The sequence below is a fragment of the Thrips palmi genome, unplaced genomic scaffold (genome assembly GCF_012932325.1).
Source record: "Thrips palmi isolate BJ-2018 unplaced genomic scaffold, TpBJ-2018v1 HiC_scaffold_18, whole genome shotgun sequence".
Taxonomy (NCBI): Eukaryota; Metazoa; Arthropoda; class Insecta; order Thysanoptera; family Thripidae; genus Thrips; species Thrips palmi.
The window spans coordinates 20,580,561-20,603,584 of NW_023144627.1; the positions used below are offsets into that span (position 1 = coordinate 20,580,561).

At 51.6% G+C, this 23,024-nt stretch overlaps 2 protein-coding genes across 2 annotated transcripts in view; one reads left to right on the forward strand and one right to left on the reverse strand.

Moving 5' to 3' along the window:
• LOC117644780 (metabotropic glutamate receptor-like) overlaps positions 1-14,120 on the forward strand; it is a 68,070-nt gene extending 53,950 nt beyond the window's left edge. Inside the window, exons 8-11 of the mRNA XM_034384398.1 lie at positions 9,570-9,815; positions 10,181-10,501; positions 10,574-10,841; positions 11,153-14,120. Coding sequence (XP_034240289.1) covers positions 9,570-9,815; positions 10,181-10,501; positions 10,574-10,841; positions 11,153-11,265 — 948 coding nt within the window. The 3' untranslated portion in view covers positions 11,266-14,120. The remainder of the gene's footprint in view (positions 1-9,569; positions 9,816-10,180; positions 10,502-10,573; positions 10,842-11,152) is intronic.
• Positions 14,121-14,573: 453 nt separating this feature from the next.
• The window catches only part of LOC117645129 (mucin-19-like), a 58,953-nt gene continuing 50,502 nt past the window's right edge, over positions 14,574-23,024 (reverse strand). The window contains exons 4-12 of the mRNA XM_034385092.1: positions 20,946-21,015; positions 18,596-18,812; positions 17,024-18,401; positions 16,821-16,943; positions 16,463-16,744; positions 15,942-16,224; positions 15,463-15,859; positions 15,252-15,384; positions 14,574-15,126 (exon numbers count right to left, since the gene is read on the reverse strand). Of these exons, the coding sequence (XP_034240983.1) occupies positions 15,081-15,126; positions 15,252-15,384; positions 15,463-15,859; positions 15,942-16,224; positions 16,463-16,744; positions 16,821-16,943; positions 17,024-18,401; positions 18,596-18,812 (2,859 nt within the window). The 5' untranslated portion in view covers positions 20,946-21,015 and the 3' untranslated portion in view covers positions 14,574-15,080. The remainder of the gene's footprint in view (positions 15,127-15,251; positions 15,385-15,462; positions 15,860-15,941; positions 16,225-16,462; positions 16,745-16,820; positions 16,944-17,023; positions 18,402-18,595; positions 18,813-20,945; positions 21,016-23,024) is intronic.

The following is a 23,024-nucleotide window of genomic DNA, read 5'->3' on the forward strand; positions in this document are numbered from 1 at the left end:
CCTGTCCGTCAGGGAGACGAATCACTAAGTGTCTGCATATGTGAAGTCGTGTCCTTTCCCAAAGCACTCACAATTTATGAAACGCAAACATGCGTGCTGTCTCCCTCGCACCCCCTCGACGAACGCAGCCTGCAGGGCACAGTGGGCCAGAAGACCGGTGGAGGCGGCTACAAACGCTGGACGCGTTTTGAGCTCCAGAGTCGCTAAAAGGATCTCGAACCGAACGAGTGACCCCACCAATCGATACTCCCCTGCAACAAGCAGCTATCTACGCTCACTGTCTCGATAACCGACTATCTACGGGCGCTCTCCCGACAACCGGCTATCTACATGGGCTGTCTGGATAACCGACTATCCAACATCGTAGCGAGGTTAGGGTTGTCGTACAACGAAGTATTTTTCTCCATGACACTTAAAGCGACCCGTTTAAACCATACTTAATCTTGCTTTGACAAACTTTTGACAAGTTTTGATAAAGGTTTTGCGAGGGCAACTTAATTGGTTGGATAAATAAAAGCATTCAATCTCGCGAGGTGGAGAAAGCAGATAGACGGTTATCCAGACAGTTCGTGTAGATAGCCGGTTGTCGGGAGAGCGCGCGTAGATAGTCGGTTATCGAGACAGTGGGCGTAGATAGTTGCTTGTTGCAGGGGGGTATCGCAATGGATTCCTCGTGCGGAGGGCAATCCATTGGTGGGGTCACACGCTCGATTCGAGTCCCATTTAGCGACTCTGGAGCTCAAAACGCGTCCGGGGTTTCGGCATCGGCAGCCTCCACCGGTCCTCTCGCCCACTGTGCAACGTGAGGCAAGGAATCGCGGTGTGGACGTCCGACAAGAAGAGCGTCGCCGTAAAGCGATGACGGCCCCTTTACGACGCCGCTGCCGCGTGTCGCCCTGTCCTCTGTCTCTCTCGCACTCGCGGGGCGCCCCGTGCAGGTGCGAGAGAGACAGAGCGACGACAGTCTGCTGTCCGGCCCCACCGCCCTGCGTCGCGGCACGGTCGCGGTGACAGCGACAGCGGCGACAGCGGCGCAGCAGCCCATGGCCGCTTATATGGCCTTCCCCCCCGCCCTGCCGCCCTGCCGCCCTGCCCGGCAACGCCCCACAAATCCGTCATCACCGCCTGCCGATCGCATTTCTGTCGCTTTTATTTCCCATCGCGTCAAAAACAAACCGAGGGATTTTTGTGTTACGAGAAAGTTCGCATGCATGACTACGTTCTCAATGTGCCCAGTCCAATGGGATTCGAACCGAACGTGTGACCCATGAGATAAGGGCTGTAAGGTTAGGTTAGGTTGGGTTAGGTTAAGTTGGGTTAGGTAAGGTTAGGTTGGGATGAATTAGGTTAGGTTAGATTATGTTAGGTTGGCTTAATTTATGTTAGGTTAGGTTGGGTTAGGTAAGGTTAGGTTAGGTTAGGTTAGGTAAGGTAAGGCTAGGTTAGGTTAGGTTAGGTTAGGTTACGTTGGGGTAGGTTAGGTTAGGTTGGGTTAAGGCGAAATTCATTTCGCCCGGACAGACTTCCCAAGCTTGGGTTGCACTAACCTAGCCTAACCTAGCCCTGCTAAGGCCATTCTGGCCCCATCGGACGGAAAAAATTTTGCTTAGATTGGGTCGTGTTAGGTTGGGTTAGGTTAGGTTAGGTTAAGGCGAAATATATTTCTTCCGGACAGGCTTCCCAAGCCTGGGTTGCACTAACCTAGCCTAACCTAGCCCTGCTAAGGCCATTCTGGCCCCATCGGACGGAAAAAATTTTGCTTAGGTTGGGTCGTGTTAGGTTGGGTTAGGTTAGGTTAGGTTAAGGCGAAATTTATTTCTTCCGGACAGGCTTCCCAAGTCTGGGTTGCACTAACCTAGCCTAACCTAGCCCTGCTAAGGCCATTCTGGCCCTATCGGACGGAAAAAATTTTGCCTAGGTTGGGTCGTGTTAGGTTGGGTTAGGTTAGGTTAGGTTAGGTTAAGGCGAAATTTATTTCTTCCGGACAGGCTTCCCAAGCCTGGGTTGCACTAACCTAGCCTAACCTAGCCCTGCTAAGGCCATTCTGGCCCCATCGGACGGAAAAAATTTTGCCTAGGTTGGGTCGTGTTAGGTTGGGTTAGGTTAGGTTAGGTTAGGTTAAGGCGAAATTTATTTCTTCCGGACAGGCTTCCCAAGCCTGGGTTGCACTAACCTAGCCTAACCTAGCCCTGCTAAGGCCATTCTGGCCCCATCGGACGGAAAAAATTTTGCTTAGGTTGGGTCGTGTTAGGTTGGGTTAGGTTAGGTTAGGTTAAGGCGAAATTTATTTCTTCCGGACAGGCTTCCCAAGCTTGGGTTGCACTAACCTAGCCTAACCTAGCCCTGCTAAGGCCATTCTGGCCCCATCGGACGGAAAAAATTTTGCTTAGGTTGGGTCGTGTTAGGTTGGGTTAGGTTAGGTTAGGTTAGGTTAAGGCGGAATTTATTTCTTCCGGACAGGCTTCCCAAGCCTGGGTTGCACTAACCTAGCCTAACCTAGCCCTGCTAAGGCCATTCTGGCCCCATCGGACGGAAAAAATTTTGCTTAGGTTGGGTCGTGTTAGGTTGGGTTAGGTTAGGTTAGGTTAAGGCGAAATTTATTTCTTCCGGACAGGCTTCCCAAGCCTGGGTTGCACTAACCTAGCCTAACCTAGCCCTGCTAAGGCCATTCTGGCCCCATCGGACGGAAAAAAATTTGCTTAGGTTGGGTCGTGTTAGGTTGGGTTAGGTTAGGTTAGGTTAGGTTAAGGCGAAATTTATTTCTTCCGGACAGGCTTCCCAAGCCTGGGTTGCACTAACCTAGCCTAACCTAGCCCTGCTAAGGCCATTCTGGCCCCATCGGACGGAGAAAATTTTGCCTAGGTTGGGTCGTGTTAGGTTGGGTTAGGTTAGGTTAGGTTAAGGCGAAATTTATTTCTTCCGGACAGGCTTCCCAAGCCTGGGTTGCACTAACCTAGCCTAACCTAGCCCTGCTAAGGCCATTCTGGCCCCATCGGACGGAAAAAATTTTGCTTAGGTTGGGTCGTGTTAGGTTGGGTTAGGTTAGGTTAGGTTAAGGCGAAATTTATTTCTTCCGGACAGGCTTCCCAAGTCTGGGTTGCACTAACCTAGCCTAACCTAGCCCTGCTAAGGCCATTCTGGCCCTATCGGACGGAAAAAATTTTGCCTAGGTTGGGTCGTGTTAGGTTGGGTTAGGTTAGGTTAGGTTTTTGTGGGATTTTTGTGTTACGAGAAAGTTCGCATGCATGACTACGTTCTCAATGTGCCCAGTCCAATGGGATTCGAACCGAACGTGTGACCCATGAGATAAGGGCTGTAAGGTTAGGTTAGGTTGGGTTAGGTTAAGTTGGGTTAGGTAAGGTTAGGTTGGGATGAATTAGGTTAGGTTAGATTATGTTAGGTTGGCTTAATTTATGTTAGGTTAGGTTGGGTTAGGTAAGGTTAGGTTAGGTTAGGTTAGGTTAGGTAAGGTAAGGCTAGGTTAGGTTAGGTTAGGTTAGGTTACGTTGGGGTAGGTTAGGTTAGGTTGGGTTAAGGCGAAATTCATTTCGCCCGGACAGACTTCCCAAGCTTGGGTTGCACTAACCTAGCCTAACCTAGCCCTGCTAAGGCCATTCTGGCCCCATCGGACGGAAAAAATTTTGCTTAGATTGGGTCGTGTTAGGTTGGGTTAGGTTAGGTTAGGTTAAGGCGAAATATATTTCTTCCGGACAGGCTTCCCAAGCCTGGGTTGCACTAACCTAGCCTAACCTAGCCCTGCTAAGGCCATTCTGGCCCCATCGGACGGAAAAAATTTTGCTTAGGTTGGGTCGTGTTAGGTTGGGTTAGGTTAGGTTAGGTTAAGGCGAAATTTATTTCTTCCGGACAGGCTTCCCAAGTCTGGGTTGCACTAACCTAGCCTAACCTAGCCCTGCTAAGGCCATTCTGGCCCTATCGGACGGAAAAAATTTTGCCTAGGTTGGGTCGTGTTAGGTTGGGTTAGGTTAGGTTAGGTTAGGTTAAGGCGAAATTTATTTCTTCCGGACAGGCTTCCCAAGCCTGGGTTGCACTAACCTAGCCTAACCTAGCCCTGCTAAGGCCATTCTGGCCCCATCGGACGGAAAAAATTTTGCCTAGGTTGGGTCGTGTTAGGTTGGGTTAGGTTAGGTTAGGTTAAGGCGAAATTTATTTCTTCCGGACAGGCTTCCCAAGCCTGGGTTGCACTAACCTAGCCTAACCTAGCCCTGCTAAGGCCATTCTGGCCCCATCGGACGGAAAAAATTTTGCTTAGGTTGGGTCGTGTTAGGTTGGGTTAGGTTAGGTTAGGTTAAGGCGAAATTTATTTCTTCCGGACAGGCTTCCCAAGCTTGGGTTGCACTAACCTAGCCTAACCTAGCCCTGCTAAGGCCATTCTGGCCCCATCGGACGGAAAAAATTTTGCTTAGGTTGGGTCGTGTTAGGTTGGGTTAGGTTAGGTTAGGTTAGGTTAAGGCGGAATTTATTTCTTCCGGACAGGCTTCCCAAGCCTGGGTTGCACTAACCTAGCCTAACCTAGCCCTGCTAAGGCCATTCTGGCCCCATCGGACGGAAAAAATTTTGCTTAGGTTGGGTCGTGTTAGGTTGGGTTAGGTTAGGTTAGGTTAAGGCGAAATTTATTTCTTCCGGACAGGCTTCCCAAGCCTGGGTTGCACTAACCTAGCCTAACCTAGCCCTGCTAAGGCCATTCTGGCCCCATCGGACGGAAAAAAATTTGCTTAGGTTGGGTCGTGTTAGGTTGGGTTAGGTTAGGTTAGGTTAGGTTAAGGCGAAATTTATTTCTTCCGGACAGGCTTCCCAAGCCTGGGTTGCACTAACCTAGCCTAACCTAGCCCTGCTAAGGCCATTCTGGCCCCATCGGACGGAGAAAATTTTGCCTAGGTTGGGTCGTGTTAGGTTGGGTTAGGTTAGGTTAGGTTAAGGCGAATTTATTTCTTCCGGACAGGCTTCCCAAGCCTGGGTTGCACTAACCTAGCCTAACCTAGCCCTGCTAAGGCCATTCTGGCCCCATCGGACGGAAAAAATTTTGCTTAGGTTGGGTCGTGTTAGGTTGGGTTAGGTTAGGTTAGGTTAAGGCGAAATTTATTTCTTCCGGACAGGCTTCCCAAGTCTGGGTTGCACTAACCTAGCCTAACCTAGCCCTGCTAAGGCCATTCTGGCCCTATCGGACGGAAAAAATTTGCCTAGGTTGGGTCGTGTTAGGTTGGGTTAGGTTAGGTTAGGTTTTGTGGGATTTTTGTGTTACGAGAAAGTTCGCATGCATGACTACGTTCTCAATGTGCCCAGTCCAATGGGATTCGAACCGAACGTGTGACCCATGAGATAAGGGCTGTAAGGTTAGGTTAGGTTGGGTTAGGTTAAGTTGGGTTAGGTAAGGTTAGGTTGGGATGAATTAGGTTAGGTTAGATTATGTTAGGTTGCTTAATTTATGTTAGGTTAGGTTGGGTTAGGTAAGGTTAGGTTAGGTTAGGTTAGGTTAGGTAAGGTAAGGCTAGGTTAGGTTAGGTTAGGTTAGGTTACGTTGGGTAGGTTAGGTTAGGTTGGGTAAGGCGAAATTCATTTCGCCGGACAGACTTCCCAAGCTTGGGTTGCACTAACCTAGCCTAACCTAGCCCTGCTAAGGCCATTCTGGCCCCATCGGACGGAAAAAATTTTGCTTAGATTGGGTCGTGTTAGGTTGGGTTAGGTTAGGTTAGGTTAAGGCGAAATATATTTCTTCCGGACAGGCTTCCCAAGCCTGGGTTGCACTAACCTAGCCTAACCTAGCCCTGCTAAGGCCATTCTGGCCCCATCGGACGGAAAAATTTTGCTTAGGTTGGTCGTGTTAGGTTGGGTTAGGTTAGGTTAGGTTAAGGCGAAATTTATTTCTTCCGGACAGGCTTCCCAAGTCTGGGTTGCACTAACCTAGCCTAACCTAGCCCTGCTAAGGCCATTCTGGCCCTATCGGACGGAAAAAATTTTGCCTAGGTTGGGTCGTGTTAGGTTGGGTTAGGTTAGGTTAGGTTAGGTTAAGGCGAAATTTATTTCTTCCGGACAGGCTTCCCAAGCCTGGGTTGCACTAACCTAGCCTAACCTAGCCCTGCTAAGGCCATTCTGGCCCCATCGGACGGAAAAAATTTTGCCTAGGTTGGGTCGTGTTAGGTTGGGTTAGGTTAGGTTAGGTTAAGGCGAAATTTATTTCTTCCGGACAGGCTTCCCAAGCCTGGGTTGCACTAACCTAGCCTAACCTAGCCCTGCTAAGGCCATTCTGGCCCCATCGGACGGAAAAAATTTTGCTTAGGTTGGGTCGTGTTAGGTTGGGTTAGGTTAGGTTAGGTTAAGGCGAAATTTATTTCTTCCGGACAGGCTTCCCAAGCTTGGGTTGCACTAACCTAGCCTAACCTAGCCCTGCTAAGGCCATTCTGGCCCCATCGGACGGAAAAAATTTTGCTTAGGTTGGGTCGTGTTAGGTTGGGTTAGGTTAGGTTAGGTTAGGTTAAGGCGGAATTTATTTCTTCCGGACAGGCTTCCCAAGCCTGGGTTGCACTAACCTAGCCTAACCTAGCCCTGCTAAGGCCATTCTGGCCCCATCGGACGGAAAAAATTTTGCTTAGGTTGGGTCGTGTTAGGTTGGGTTAGGTTAGGTTAGGTTAGGTTAAGGCGAAATTTATTTCTTCCGGACAGGCTTCCCAAGCCTGGGTTGCACTAACCTAGCCTAACCTAGCCCTGCTAAGGCCATTCTGGCCCCATCGGACGGAAAAAATTTGCTTAGGTTGGGTCGTGTTAGGTTGGGTTAGGTTAGGTTAGGTTAGGTTAAGGCGAAATTTATTTCTTCCGGACAGGCTTCCCAAGCCTGGGTTGCACTAACCTAGCCTAACCTAGCCCTGCTAAGGCCATTCTGGCCCCATCGGACGGAAAAATTTTGCCTAGGTTGGGTCGTGTTAGGTTGGGTTAGGTTAGGTTAGGTTAAGGCGAAATTTATTTCTTCCGGACAGGCTTCCCAAGCCTGGGTTGCACTAACCTAGCCTAACCTAGCCCTGCTAAGGCCATTCTGGCCCCATCGGACGGAAAAAATTTTGCTTAGGTTGGGTCGTGTTAGGTTGGGTTAGGTTAGGTTAGGTTAAGGCGAAATTTATTTCTTCCGGACAGGCTTCCCAAGTCTGGGTTGCACTAACCTAGCCTAACCTAGCCCTGCTAAGGCCATTCTGGCCCTATCGGACGGAAAAAATTTTGCCTAGGTTGGGTCGTGTTAGGTTGGGTTAGGTTAGGTTAGGTTAGGTTAAGGCGAAATTTATTTCTTCCGGACAGGCTTCCCAAGCCTGGGTTGCACTAACCTAGCCTAACCTAGCCCTGCTAAGGCCATTCTGGCCCCATCGGACGGAAAAAATTTTGCTTAGGTTGGGTCGTGTTAGGTTGGGTTAGGTTAGGTTAGGTTAAGGCGAAATTTATTTCTTCCGGACAGGCTTCCCAAGTCTGGGTTGCACTAACCTAGCCTAACCTAGCCCTGCTAAGGCCATTCTGGCCCCATCGGACGGAAAAATTTTGCCTAGGTTGGGTCGTGTTAGGTTGGGTTAGGTTAGGTTAGGTTAGGTTAAGGCGAAATTTATTTCTTCCGGACAGGCTTCCCAAGCCTGGGTTGCACTAACCTAGCCTAACCTAGCCCTGCTAAGGCCATTCTGGCCCCATCGGACGGAAAAAATTTTGCTTAGGTTGGGTCGTGTTAGGTTGGGTTAGGTTAGGTTAGGTTAAGGCGAAATTTATTTCTTCCGGACAGGCTTCCCAAGCTTGGGTTGCACTAACCTAGCCTAACCTAGCCCTGCTAAGGCCATTCTGGCCCCATCGGACGGAAAAAATTTTGCTTAGGTTGGGTCGTGTTAGGTTGGGTTAGGTTAGGTTAGGTTAGGTTAAGGCGAAATTTATTTCTTCCGGACAGGCTTCCCAAGCCTGGGTTGCACTAACCTAGCCTAACCTAGCCCTGCTAAGGCCATTCTGGCCCCATCGGACGGAAAAAATTTTGCTTAGGTTGGGTCGTGTTAGGTTGGGTTAGGTTAGGTTAGGTTAAGGCGAAATTTATTTCTTCCGGACAGGCTTCCCAAGCCTGGGTTGCACTAACCTAGCCTAACCTAGCCCTGCTAAGGCCATTCTGGCCCCATCGGACGGAAAAAATTTTGCTTAGGTTGGGTCGTGTTAGGTTGGGTTAGGTTAGGTTAGGTTAGGTTAAGGCGAAATTTATTTCTTCCGGACAGGCTTCCCAAGCCTGGGTTGCACTAACCTAGCCTAACCTAGCCCTGCTAAGGCCATTCTGGCCCCATCGGACGGAAAAAATTTTGCTTAGGTTGGGTCGTGTTAGGTTGGGTTAGGTTAGGTTAGGTTAGGTTAAGGCGAAATTTATTTCTTCCGGACAGGCTTCCCAAGCCTGGGTTGCACTAACCTAGCCTAACCTAGCCCTGCTAAGGCCATTCTGGCCCCATCGGACGGAAAAAATTTTGCTTAGGTTGGGTCGTGTTAGGTTGGGTTAGGTTAGGTTAGGTTAAGGCGAAATTTATTTCTTTCGGACAGGCTTCCCAAGCCTGGGTTGCACTAACCTAGCCTAACCTAGCCCTGCTAAGGCCATTCTGGCCCCATCGGACGGAAAAAATTTTGCTTAGGTTGGGTCGTGTTAGGTTGGGTTAGGTTAGGTTAGGTTAGGATAAGGCGAAATTTATTCTTTCCGGACAGGCTTCCCAAGCCTGGGTTGCACTAACCTAGCCTAACCTAGCCCTGCTAAGGCCATTCTGGCCCCATCGGACGGAAAAATTTTTGCTTAGGTTGGGTCGTGTTAGGTTGGGTTAGGTTAGGTTAGGTTAAGGCGAAATTTATTTCTTCCGGACAGGCTTCCCAAGCCTGGGTTGCACTAACCTAGCCTAACCTAGCCCTGCTAAGGCCATTCTGGCCCCATCGGACGGAAAAAATTTTGCTTAGGTTGGGTCGTGTTAGGTTGGGTTAGGTTAGGTTAGGTTAAGGCGAAATTTATTTCTTCCGGACAGGCTTCCCAAGCCTGGGTTGCACTAACCTAGCCTAACCTAGCCCTTCTAAGGCCATTCTGGCCCCATCGGACGGAAAAAATTTTGCTTAGGTTAGGTCGTGTTAGGTTGGGTTAGGTTAGGTTAGGTTAGGTTAAGGCGAAATTTATTTCTTCCGGACAGGCTTCCCAAGCCTGGGTTGCACTAACCTAGCCTAACCTAGCCCTGCTAAGGCCATTCTGGCCCCATCGGACGGAAAAAATTTTGCTTAGGTTGGGTCGTGTTTGGTTAGGTTAGGTTAGGTTAGGTTAGGTTAGGTTAGGTCAGGTTAGGTCAGGTTAGGTTAGGTCAGGTTAGGTTAGGTTAGGTTAGGTTGGGTTAGGTTGGGTTGGGTTGGGTTAGGTTAGGTTAGGTAAGGTTAGGTTAGGTTAGGTTAGGTTAGGTGCCCTAATCTCATGTGTGACCCCACCAATGGATTGCCCTCCGGAAGAGGAATCCATCGGTGGGGTCACACGTTCGGTTCGAGTCCTGTTTGTCGACTGGGAGTGGTCATTTGTGTGCGGGTTGTTGCAGGTCCGCGCGACGGGCCGCGAGCTGAGCTACGCGCTGCTGATGGGCATCACCCTCTGCTTCGCCAACACGTTCGTCCTGCTGCAGAAGCCCTCGCTCACCACGTGCACCATGCAGCGCTTCTCCGTCGGCATGGGCTTCTGCATCACCTACTCCGCGCTGCTCACCAAGACGAACCGCATCTCGCGCATCTTCGACTCGGCCTCCAAGTCCGCGCGCAGGCCCAAGTTCATTAGCCCCAAGTCTCAGGTTGTTGCCGCAGCCACAGCCGGAGCCGGTCGAAATCCCGGACGCGTGTTGAGCTCCAGAGTCGCTAAATGGGGCGCGAACTGAACGTGTGACGCCACCAATGGATTCCTCGTTCGGAGAGCAATCCATTTGGTGGGGTCACACGTTCGATTCGAGTCCCTATTAGCGACTCTGGAGCTCAAAACGCGTTCAGAGTTTTGGTCGCCTTCTGGGCGCAGGGGACGAGCGAGGAGTATCCGCGCTGACCGCCGCAGATACCCCGTGGCCACGGACCCTTCACGCCGCCTCGGACATACTCCGCGCGGTTCCGCGCGGCAGGGGTTTTCGCTTTTCTGACATTCGTGTGGTTCCGCTTGCTGCTGCAGGTGCTCATCACGGTGGCCCTGATCCTGGTGCAGACGCTGGGCACGTTCGCGTGGCTGGTGGTGGAGCCGCCGGGGACGCGGTTCGACTACCCGGACCGGCGGCAGGTGTGGCTCAAGTGCCGCATCCACGACGAGTCCTTCCTGCTGTCCCAGCTCTACAACATCCTGCTCATCTGCACGTGCACGGTGTACGCCTTTAAGACGCGCAAGATCCCGGAGAACTTCAACGAGAGCAAGTTCATCGTGTTCACCATGTACACCACTTGCGTCATCTGGCTGGCCTTCCTGCCCATCTACTTCACCACGCGCCACGCTCAGGAGGTACGGGTTTAGGTTCGAATGATTGTGGCCTGGCTCCATGTTCACTGTTTTTGAACGCGCTGTCGCTCGCAGGTCCAGGCGCTGACGCTGTGTGTGTCCATCTCGCTGTCCGCCTGGGTGTCGCTGGGCTGCCTGTTCGCGCCCAAGGTGTACATCATCCTGTTCCACCCCGAGAAGAACGTCCGGCGCCTCACCATGAGCACGACGTACCGGCGGCGCTCGGGCGGCCGCCCCTCGTCCAGCGGCATGCCCACCGCCACCACGGCCATCGCGGACCACAACGACCACAACAGCAAGGCGGGCGCGCTGGTCGGCCGGCCCGGCTCCGGCCACTACCAAGGTGAGGGTTGCACAGTGGGCCAGAAGACCGGGGGAGGCGGACAAAACTCTCGACGCGTTTTGAGCTCCAGAGTCTCTAAATGGGACTCGAACCGAACGTGTGACCCCACCAATGGATTGCTCTCCGAACGAGGAATCCATTGGTGGGGTCACACGTTCGGTTCGAGTCTTGTTCAGCGACTCTGGAGCTCAAAACGCGTCTAGAGTTTTGGCCGCCTCCACCGGTCTTATGGCCCACTGTGGGTTGTTCCGACTTGACTGTGTTCGATTGGCTTGCAGCAGAGTACTTTATTGAATGCCCTGTGGTTCCAGCCTGCACACCAGTCGGACAGCAGGTGGATTTAGTCGTTTCACAGTCTCCTGGTCCAACGGGCTCGACCAGCACCAATGTGGCCGAAGGCCACGAAGCTGCTGCTCTGTTGTGAGGAAGACCGGCATCTCCAGCTTGATGTCACATCATGCTCACTCAAGCAATTTCAAGCGACAATGGGTGGTCTCTCCCACAATCTTTTCTGACATATTTGAAAGAGCCGCTTTGAAATTTCTTGAAATGGAGGCAAAAATTTTCAATTTGTCACAAATGTCTACCGTCTTTCTAGCACAGTCTGTGCGCATATCAACAAAACATCCTGTTATTTTTTTAAGTTTTTTTTTTTTTTTAATTTTAATTCTTATCTCTTGCCATTGTGAAATCAAAGGAAAAATGCGTTATCAGTTGTCACTGGGTTCTCTTAAGTTATTCAACGGTGTCCGTAAGTGATTCGCCAGACAAAATCTCTCCCATTCTTATTTTTGTACGGATGTCAAACATATTTTCCACCAAATAGTTGTGGGTGTGTTGGTGGTGAGTATAGTTGTATAGTTAATTATGTGAATTATGACGGAAAAAAAGCATGCCCACTTAAGTTGTTTGTTAGGAATTGAAGGACAAAACGCACTGCTTTGTACAAATTAATTTTAAGGATGATACTGAGACTACTTGCACACTATTGTAGGATAATAACTCAACACAAGTGCTTCCACTTTTAAATTCACTATATATTGTGTAAATTAACTTCTGTATGATATATTGTGTACTATTTATCTGTATAAATACTCTGTAATGTTTGATACATATTAACTGGTTTTGAATCGACCAATCTCTAAGGTATGTTTCATTTGATGACATTGTTGCCATGTATTTATGTAATATAGGAAATAATAGTTATTTAAATTGCTGAATCTCCGGTTGCTGTTGTATTAATAATAAGGGATGGGTGGAGTAGAAATTTTAGAATTTAAAAATGCACTCTGTATCTTGAGCTTGTTTTAAAGAAGCACATTTGTAGTACAATTGCAAGATTCTAAACTCTTTGGACTGCTTTAGGACAAAATTCAGCTTAGTGAAAAGCTGCGGCCTCTCCTGAATCCTGAATTTGTATTTGTAAATACCTACTGTTCTTGTTGTTGTTATATTGTTGTCATTATTGAGGCGCATTTGGTCGCTACATTTATTTTTGGCAGAGTTTTGCTCCGTTCAGTCAGAGTTCATCAGTGAACTCATCTTTTGTGATAACCAGCCTCTTTAGCACTGCATAGAGGAAATTCGTCATATCAAATCAAATTGTTATAAGTAGGAAGTGTACATAACTTTTTTATGTTTACCTTGAAGTGATTAATTCTATGTAGGCTTAAGCCTGCTGCTAATCTTTGGTGCTAACATCGTGCTGTAAAGTGAAAATCATCATTATAGAAAAAAAATCCTTGAGAGGGTTCAACAGTTTTGAAACTCAATTTAAATGAAGATTTAATCCCAAATTTTGACATTGATTTTCATTGATGAAAAATGTTCCACATTAGAAGCATAGGTATGTGGCAACAGAGAGTTGTGTGTCCGCCAAATCAAAATTATTTAGTGTGCTTTCTTTTCTTCCATGTGATGAGGCAAAGCTCAGGATGAGACTCATCCTTCGCTCTTTCGCCAGACAGTAGTCGCTTCAGAAACTGGGCCCCTGAAGACGACTCTTTGCACTCAGTGTATTCCATTGAGAAATAGGGGTACTCCTCCAAATTTCTTTTTGGAACACTGCACAAAGATGAAAGTTTCTTCATCATTGTCAGAACAAACCTGAGTGCGTGTCTGATGATAGACCGGTGGTAGCAACCCTTATAATTTTTCCCACAAAAAATAGACTGTATTTTAAGGAGAAGGAGCCAACCTTTCTGAAAATGCCATGTCATTCTAAGTTAGCAGCCTATATGTGTGTTAATTTTATCCATCTCATATCTTACCAAAATGCTGAGGTAAACTAAAATTTTACAAATTTCTAATTATTTGCTGCCTGATGTGTTTGTCTAAATGTGCAGCATGGTTGTCGTAATATTCTTCTTTTTAAATCTACCAGCACTGTGTAAATGTTGTGCACCCAGATTGCGTAGATGATCCCAATTTCAAATGAGTGAGTCTTGCTCAAATGAAAGTCTCAATTATTATTTAATATTCTTTGTCATTCACAATTGACGCTCCTATGAATCAGTGCCAACCAACACTTGTGTTATCAGTTCCCAACTTACTAAATAGATGGTAGAAAATGTTTTTGAAAACTGATAAGTCAACAGCAAAACATTACTAGGCGTCAATTAATGTTACTAAATTGTTTACCTGCATCATTCAGGCTTCTCATACTTTTTTTGTATTTTGTGATTTTATTTAAGTTCCCATTGTCCATGCTGGACTTTGGGTAGTTCGGTTAAAATGGTCTCATCTCTACGTTAAACAAGTCTTTTGTTTTCTGTTCATATTTTCATTAATTTTTGTTATGTGTTTTTGAATTGTGAATGCTAAGAACAGACATCAATTTAACTCAATGCATGAAGCAAATTTTAACTTCTCATAGTTTGGATATGTAGCTACAAAATTTAAAGAAGACAGAATGAAAAACATCTTGTGGATTTACTTATTCCAACAGAACTTCTACATGTGTTGATTGTTTTAATATTTACTTTGCTGAAATATTTCTGATTCTGTCTGTAACTTTCCTACCTGCTGGTAATTTTTTCAAGATATGAATTAAACAACAAAAAATACCATTAATTCCTCCCTCTTATGCCATGTCAACAAATTGAATCTTAGCCAATAGGACCAACCCGTTTCAGCAAAGTTGATAAAAATTATGAGCACACATGAGTGGATTCTGTGGGGGCATGGCTTACTCTCAAAGTGGCGCCTAATATGTCTGTAATGCTCAAGATGGGGCAAAGCATTCACTTCCTGTAATAAAGGTATTCAGTGTGAAATACAAGGGCGAACCGAGATTTATTGTTCCCTGTCTCTACCCCTCACAAATAAAACAACAGCACCACACAGCGCAAGAGCTCAACTAGCGTCACGAGAAAATTCATTTTCAAATAGATGGCTTTAAAGACCAATGAGCACCAGGTATCTATTTATAATACCCTTAGCAACGACCCATATCAATTTCAGACAAATCGGAGGTGGTCGACCATTTTCACCTATACATCTAGGTTTTTTCACAGTTTGGGCCAAACCATGAAATTTGACCAAATTCTAGTACGTTGTGCTGGGGCACTCCCTCATGACTTCTGACACTGTTTCGAGGGCCATTTGGGCCCTAAACAGCCTCTTTCTGGCGAAAAACTGATAGTTTTAGCATAGGGCCTGATTAGTAGGCAACCCATCGACCGACCCACCAGAACTCATCTAGCGTCTTGGGGAAAAGAAGCAAGTGAGGAATTCGATGTAATGATTTATTTACAACTCAAATATTATGTTTCAAAACATGCTAAAAATTAATACAAACCAAGGGGACACAAATTATTCACTTTTTTGGTAACTTACTAATTTTATACATTCATTCATTAATTATTAAATAATTTAAAGCAATGTACCTCGCAGGCTGCACATGTATATTTTTAGATTATTCAAATTCCAGTTATAAGGAAGATGATAAATCTTCAACTGGGTCTGGTAAAATTACAGAAGCTTGAATAAATGTAGTAAGAAGGTTATTTTACACTGATGGAATAACAATGTGCAAGGACTAACAAATATTGCAAAGTTCGAATGCATAATCAATTGTGTTACAAACCTTGGTAGATTATTATTTACATAATTATTTATTTATAACAAAACATGGAATATTATTTTAAATTGTTATCACAGTCATACACTCTTGCTATGTCCAGCAATACCACAATATGTTGATCTTCTCATAAATGTGACTCTAGAGGGATTAAGTCTCTAATCAAACTTATCCAAGCCATCACACGATTTTGATTTGCTACTCCTGGAATTGGAAAGAAATAAACTCTCAATCACAGACACAAATTTCTTTTCTGAACGAAAACAAAATCTAATCAGCGCAGAAAATTCATAGCCACCAAAAACAAGTAAAGTTGTAACACAAATTACCTTTTATGCAACTGGTCTCTTCTCCCGACATGAAGGAGAACAGACCCTGTCTTGATGTCCTTGAATACGGAGATAGCTTGCGAATGAGTCAGGCCCTGGAGCGGATTGCCATTGACCGCAAGAATTTCATCACCTGACAAAAAAATATTTTAATCAAGTACTGTGCCTAAGGTCTAGTTTGACTTCGTAATGGTATCAGAAATGAAATTACCTTCTCTGAGCGTGCCCTCCGCCGCCGCCTGGCCGGCCTCGAAGATGGTCTTGATGAAGATGCCGAGGCTGCCCTTGGGGGAGTCCTGGCCCCCGACGATGCTGAACCCGAGGGACTTGTGGCCCGAGCCCTTCTGGAAGATGACGGTGAACAGGCTCATCGACATGGACTTGGGCCGTCGGGGCAGCGTGCCCAGGATGCCCCTGCGGCCGCCGTGGCCGCCGTGCCGGGGGACGGGGTGGGGGAGGGGGTGGGGGAGGGGGGCGGGGGGATGGCCCGTGGACGACGTGGAGGACGCGGCGCTGGACGACGACGACGCCCCGCTCGAGGACGCCGCCGGGCTGCTGCCGGTGCTGCCGGTGCTGCTGGTGGAGTGCGCCTTCCTCCTCGGGGTCACCTGCGACAAGGCCAGCAGCAACGTCAGGAAAACAACGCAACTCCAAATCCCCAAAATGGTAGGCAAACCGCGAAACAAGTACCTGCTCCGTGCGGTAGGAGAACTTCCTCATGCCGGTCACCTTGCCGGCCTCCGCGGCGGACGGCGCCGGCGTCGTCGAGGTCGCCGTCGTCGCGGAGGCCGAGGCCGCGTCGTCGGAGTGCTCCGCGTGCTCCGCGTGCTCCGTCGTCGGCGTCCTGGCCACGATCAGCTCCACCTGCTGCGGCGAGGCCCTCAGCGCCGAGCGCGCCTCCTGCAGCGTGAGCCCTCGCATGCGCCGCCCCCCGACCTTGACGAGCTCGTCGCCCACTCGAAGACGGCCGTCGCTGCGAACGGAAACAGTTCAAGTTAGGGATCGATCGCCTTGGAGCGGACAGGCCTCGAACCGAGCGTGTGACCCCACCAATGGATTGCTCTCCGCACGAGGAGTCCATTGGTGGGGTCACACGTTCGGTTCGAGTCCTATTTAGTGACTCTGGAGCTCAAAACGCGTCTAGAGTTTTGGCCGCCTGCGCCGGTCTTCCAGCCCACTGTGCACTGGCACACTGTAAGAGTGGCGCTTACAGGTAGACGGCGCTGCCCGTCTCGATGCCGGACACCACGTAGCTGGCGGGGCCGGCCGGCCCGCTCTCCTTTCGCTCGATGAGCACGCCCAGGTCGCCGCGCACGTCCTTGCTGACGCGGATCGTCCGGAACTCCTTGCCGTACGCCCCCGCCGTCGAGGACGCCGTCGTGGCGCTCCCGGAGGACACGGTGGTGAGCGACAGCGTGGACTGCGACAGCATGGAGTGCAGGCCGCGGCCGGTGGAGTGCGGGGGCGGCTTGCGCGGGCCTAGCGGCGCGAGTCTGGAAAACGAGAACACCCACTGGTAAAACTACTTTCCTTCCCCAACTCAAAACAGCCGTCTGTAAGTAAACTGACCTCTGGGTAAGTGGCCGCGGGCGTGTCGGCGAGGGCGACGCGGTCCGCGTGTCGGCGGCCTCGGCGCTCACGGTGCTCGCCGCACTCACCTCGCTGCTGCTGCTGCCGACGCTGCTCTTGCACCTGGAGGACAGTCAGCGTGGCGTTGGGGCATTAGCACTGCAGACACGTGGCCAGTGTACCGGCGCACCCAGTGTACCCACCTGTCGCAGGCCAGGGACTGCGGCCGCCGGCTGCCCAGGATGCCGAGGGTCTTGACGTCGCCGCGGCGGATGCCCCTCTTCCGCGCGAACAGCGCGCTGCTGCCGGCCGCGCCGTCCTCCGGGGAGCAGTCGCTGCCGGGCGAGACGGCCGGCTGGCCCTCCAGGAACACGTCGTCCTCCACGACGGAGTCCACCACGGAGGACGTGTTGGACACGCTGCGGCTGACGGGCGGCCTCGGCCTGGAGGTCGTGGAGGCCGCGGCCGAGGCCGAGCGGATGGAGCCCCTTGGTGACTCGGAGCCGTTGCGCGTCGAGTCGCTCTCGTAGCCGCTCTCGTCCGACTTGACGAGCAGCAGGTTGTTGAGGAACACGCACAGGTCGTCGACGGACAGCTGCGGCTGCGCGGCGGCGTGCCCGTTGGCGTGGCCGTTGGCCGCTCCGCCGGAGTGCAGCAGGTTCTCGCAGCTGGAGGAGCTGGTCCTGAGGCGGCCGGCCAGCCCCGGCGCCGGCGCGGCCCCGGGGCACTCGGTGACGGAGTTGTGGCGCCGCTTGTGCGCCGACGTCCGGTCCGACGCCGCGCTGTTACTCCGCTCCGGCGTCCGGCCGCCCGACGAGGGCGTCTCCTCCGCCAGCACGGACAGGCGGGCGGCGTGGCCGCGGTGCGCGGCCTCGGACTCCACGTCGCGGTCCTCGGGGTCGTCGTCGAGCTGCCACAGGCTGAGCAGGGCGGCGTACCGCAGTCGCTCCGGGTCCGTCTCGCTGGCCAGCGCGCGCACGGCGCTGAGCAGGTCGTCGTAGCTGAGCGCGCCCAGCCCCGCCCCCGCGGCCGCCCCCGACGCGGACCCCGAGCCGCCGCCGAGGAGCCGCTCCAGCAGCGCGATGGGGTCCTGGCTGTGGCTGCTCTGGCTCGGCGGCGGGCGTCTTCGCGGCGCGGAGGGCGGCGGCCGCCCCGCGCCTGGCCCCAGCAGCAGGCTGTCCTGTTCGTACAGGTCCGCCAGCCCCCGCTGGCACTCCTCCTTCACCCACTCGCTGTTGTCCTTGGCGGCGCTCGCGGGGGCGGGAGAGGCCTGCAGCCGCGGCCTCGGCGGCGCCTTGGCGGCCCTGTCGGCCTTGGCCGTGTACGCGCTGGTGGTGTACTTGTGCTCGGAGCGCGCGAACAGGTTGCGCAGCGACTCGACGCGGGAGATGCGCTTGGCGCGCGGCGCCGTGATGCCGTTCATGGAGGGCGTCGTCGACGGCGAGGTCGCGGTGCCGCCCGCCGGCTTGTGCGGCGACCAGTGTCGTCGGCGTCCTGGCGCCGCGGCCAGCAGCTCGCTCGAGTCGGACCGCTTCAGGGAGTCCCACTTCTGGCCCACGCGCTTGCCCCAGGTCGACAGCCCTGCAAGCCAGCAAGCACGGAGCGTTAGTCAGAGTCTTACTGCTGGAGTCACTAAACGGGACTCGAACCGCACGTGTGACCCCACCAATGGATTGCTCTCCGAATGAGGAATCCATTGGTGGGGTCACACGTTCGGTTCGAGTCCCATTAAGCGCCTCTGGGGCTCTGCACGCGTCTTCGGCCGCGGTACTCACCCTTGCGCGGCAGCTTGGGCGAGCCCCTGGTGGGGGTGCTGGGCGAGGAGCGGCCCCCTCGCGGCACGCCCACGGGGCCCACAGGCACGCCCCCGCGGGGGGCGGCGGGGGCGGGGGGCACCAGCGGCAGGGGCGGGCCCTCGCCATCGCAGTGGAGCGGCGCGAGCGACACCAACTGCGGCGAGGGGTCCGAGCACCGTCTTCTGAACAGTCGCATCTGCGAAAGAAACAAACAACACTTGGAGTCAAACAACGACAAGGGCACTGTAAAGTTGCGGTGCTGAGCGCGCTTACTGGGGCCTAACAATTTTTTGCGATTTTCGAGAAAAGTGACCTTTTTTCCCAAGGCGGTTGGGAGTAGGGATGAAAATGCCCGGAAAGTTTCCGGAAACATTGGAAAAAAACAGTGTTTTTTTCCGTTTTTTTCCCTGGCCTCGGAAAAATTGGAAAGATTCAGCCTGAAAAGTAGGCAAAAAGTCGGGCATTTCGCCTGAAAGTAGGCTAAAAGCATACCTTTAACCCTACTGTGAACACGATTCTGAGTGCACTCAAACTACTTATACCCTGTTATGACTCCTTCTCGTGCGTTTTTTGAGCTTGCTGTTGTTAATCTCGGGTTGTCAGTATAGGTAAAGTTGTAAAAAAGCACAAAAGTGGTAGGTTTCATGTTCATAGTGCTTAAAAACTAATTTTTCCTATTTTTCCTTTTTTTCCAAATTTTCTGGGTTTTTTTCCAACTTTTCCGGTTTTTTTCCGACCCTTTGAAAGTTTCCGGAAAATTTGCATCTCTAGTTGGGAGGTCCGGCCGTAATGTCCTGGCGTTGCTTCAGCAGCGCTTCAGCAACGCCTCAGCCTCGTCCTCGTCTTTACCTATTCCCCCCAAGGCCGCCCGGTAGCGCTGGCGCGCACGCTGGGGCGCTGGGCGGCGTCTGGCAAGTCTGGCGGCCCACGCCGCCAAGCCGCGGACAAAACGGAAGCACGCCACTCGAAGGGAACCCCGAAACGCCGATGGAAGCCGAGACGTCCGAGGGAATAAAAGATATTTGGCGTCGCTTGGCGCGACAGGGACTAATCCCTCCACGGGACGCGGCCGGCACCCGAATGCGGTGGGATGGACTGGTTTGCTTCTCGTTCCGGAGCTCTGCCTGCACGCCTCGCCGACCACGCCGGCCCAATCCCATTGTTTGCATTTTCGGCTCATCCGACTCGTTAAGCAGCGCTCACACTCACTGTGCGAGTGTGTGTGTGTGTTTGTGTGTGTGTGTGTGACGTAAGCGAAAGGAAAGGTGAGTTGCCCAAAGGAGGCACCGCCGTGCCGTGCCGTGCCGCCCGGGGCGCTAGTATCGCCAACCCACTAACGCTGCAGAATCAGTGTCAGCCCCGGCTAACCGCATTACGTGACCAATGAGGGGGGAAGGGACGAAGACCCTTGCGTCTGTTTCGGCACACACGTCACACGCACTGCGCAGAAGAAGTCCTCCGGGTAGGCAACCCGCTTGGCGCCTGTACACTGCATTGCCTACCCTGCTCTCTGCAGGCGCTCCTCTCGCACTCAATAGCAGCCCGGCAAGTGCAGAGCTTTATCGCTCGGGCCACCTGAAGCAGCGCATAGTGGGCCAAAACTCTAGACGCGTTTTGAGCTCCAGAGTCGCTAAATGGGACTCGAACCGAACGTGTGACCCCACCCACGGATTCCTCGTTCGGAGAGCAATCCATTGGTGGGGTCAGACGTTAGGTTCGAGCCTCAGTTAGCGACTCCAGAGCTCAAAACGCGACTAGAGTTTTGGCCGCCTCCGCCGGTCTTCTGGCCCACTGTGCAGCGTGCCAACGACCGACCCTGCTGGCGAATCTTATCTCGGCCTCGTCCCGGCCCCGAAATACGTATCGATACATCGAACTAGATCAAGGCTTCGGTCGGATTCCCGAAGTGCACGCACGCCCCGTCTCGTTGGTACACTGGCACGCGTGCTCGCCGCTCGCACGCGTGGCGCGGCACTGTTTCGAACGCCGGTGGCACAACAAGCACTTTAACACACCGACCACCGACCAGTGGCGTAGCGCTGCGGTTTCCGCCGTGCTTAACACCCAGTCTCTCTCTCTTTCTCTCTCTCTCTCTCTCTCTCTCTCTCTCTCTCACACACACACACACACACACACACACACTCACTCACACACACACACGCCCATCAAGTCCTGCCGCTGATCACATAGAGTGCTGCAGACTGATACCAAACTGCACCTCGCGATATGCTTTCATCGCGCTCTCTCTCTCTCTCTCTCTCTCTCTCTCTCTCTCTCTCTCTCTCTCTCTCTCTCTCTCTCTCTCTCTGAGTGGCCGAAATGGTGTTACCTTGTTCACGTTTCAGGTCCGTGGGGCGGGCAGTGGCCTCGCTTGGTCCCCTCTCGCGGCATCGGATCGCCTGGAACAAAATCAAAAGACACACTGCCGTTAAAAACAAAGTCAAAATGACAGTCACGGCACGACGCGATGCTGGGCTATCCCTTGGGGGCAAGACAATGGAACGAAATGACGAGTCGCCAGTGACATTGGTTTTCGCGCAAAATCGCGGGGATCTGGGGTGAAAGTGGTATTGTGGTCCAGACTGCGTCGACCCACATACCGTCGGGTCACTTGTCGTCCTTTATGGCGCTGCAACGTCGCTCTGTCTCTCTCGCACTCGCGGGGCGCTCCGTGCGCGTGCGAGAGAGACAGAGCGACGACACAGTCCGCAGCAGCCAGCGACATTCTGCTTTTGACGAAGCCCCTTTCCCCTCGCCCTTCTTATGACCTACGACTCTCTCTCTCTCTCTCTCTCTCTCTCTCTCTCTCTCTCTCTCTCTCTCTCTCTCTCTCTCTCTCACTCTCGCAGCGGGGCTTCCAACACCACGGGGCTGTACCAATCTCTAATCAAGTTCTAATGAACCAGACAGGTGGGGAACACAAACGCAGCTGAGAATGTCACACTATGCTCGCTGAAAATGTTCTCGTCCCGCACCCAGCAAACACAGTCTGGAATATCTTCAAAAATTTTCCTCCTTCGATGCCTATTGCTCCCGCTGCAAAAATTGCAGCCTCAGCTTGCAGGCACACTGTCAGAAAATTCCGAAAAAAAATGGAAAAATCATGGAGTTTTTCCGAAACTTCTGCATGGAGCTCTCCATAAATGCAAATTCTGGGCTTTCTCCGAAAAATTTCGGAATTTTGAACAAAAATATATGCTGCACTATCACAAAAACACGAAAAAAAGGTTTGCAACCAGTTAAAAATTGAGGGAAGGGTGAACCCCTACTTCTTGACCTCAGTTTTCATAATATTAAGGGAAAGCTACAGGATATAAGTCAAATGAGCTCGAATGAGATTGTCCCTTCTTTGACCATTTCAGACCGAAAAATGCTTCAGCGAAGTCCTCTTTAATATATCTGAGAAAAGACTTGCATTTTACCTCCTATCTGGACCCAAGGAATGCTCCAAAGAACATCTGTATAAACCCTGAGAAAATCTCTCCGAAAAAAAATGGAAAATGAATGGAGTCTCCATGAACGTGATTATAGGGTTTTTCTCCATAAAATTTCGGAGCTAATTTCTAACAGTGCAGGTGCACAAGGTCGTATGGCGACCTTTGACTTTTTAGCGAGCGCGCGTGAAAAATTCGAGAGGAGGACGAGCGACAGGGTCGAGAAGGGCACAGACAAGAACAGCCTCCCCGCCGAGCCTCGCTCTGTCTCTCTCGCACTCGCGGGGCGGCTCGTAGGGGTGCGAGAGAGACAGAGCGACCCGCCGTTCGGTACGGCACGACGGAGGCAGAGCCAGGCAGGCAGTGCGTGATGCAAGCACACTGCAAGTCCACTCGTTGCGTTCTAATAGCCACAGAGTGACTCATCGTTCACATTTCTCGCCTCAACGCCGCGGCGCCGCGCCACTAGAAAATGGCCGGCCTCAGTGACGAAACAGGTCCGGCAGATAAATTTGCAGTGTGACGTTGCCTGCCTGCCTGCCAGCCCTGGCGGGGCTAACCGGCCCTGGGGCCGGTAATTGATTTCGCTTACTTACAGCAAAGGCGGTAGGCGCGAGGCCTTGCCACGGAAACTTGCTCGGCACTTGACTTCGCACGGTGGATTTGCCAGAAAACCGGTGGAGGTGCCCGAGACCCTAGACGCGTTTTGAGCTCCAGAGTCGCTAAATGGGACTCGAACTGAACGTGTGACCCCACCAATGGATTGCTCGTTCGGAGAGCAATCCATTGGTGGGACCGTCCAGGTACGCACTGGAGTGCGCAGAGACCTCCAGAAGGCGAACTTCGCCCACTTCAGAACGGAGACTTCCTGTCCGAGGCACTTAAGGGGTGAGGGGGCGGGGCTCTCCAAAAGCTCCAGAGCAAACTTGGCCTGCTGCGTGTGTGTGTGTGTGTGTGTGTGTGTGTATGTTGGT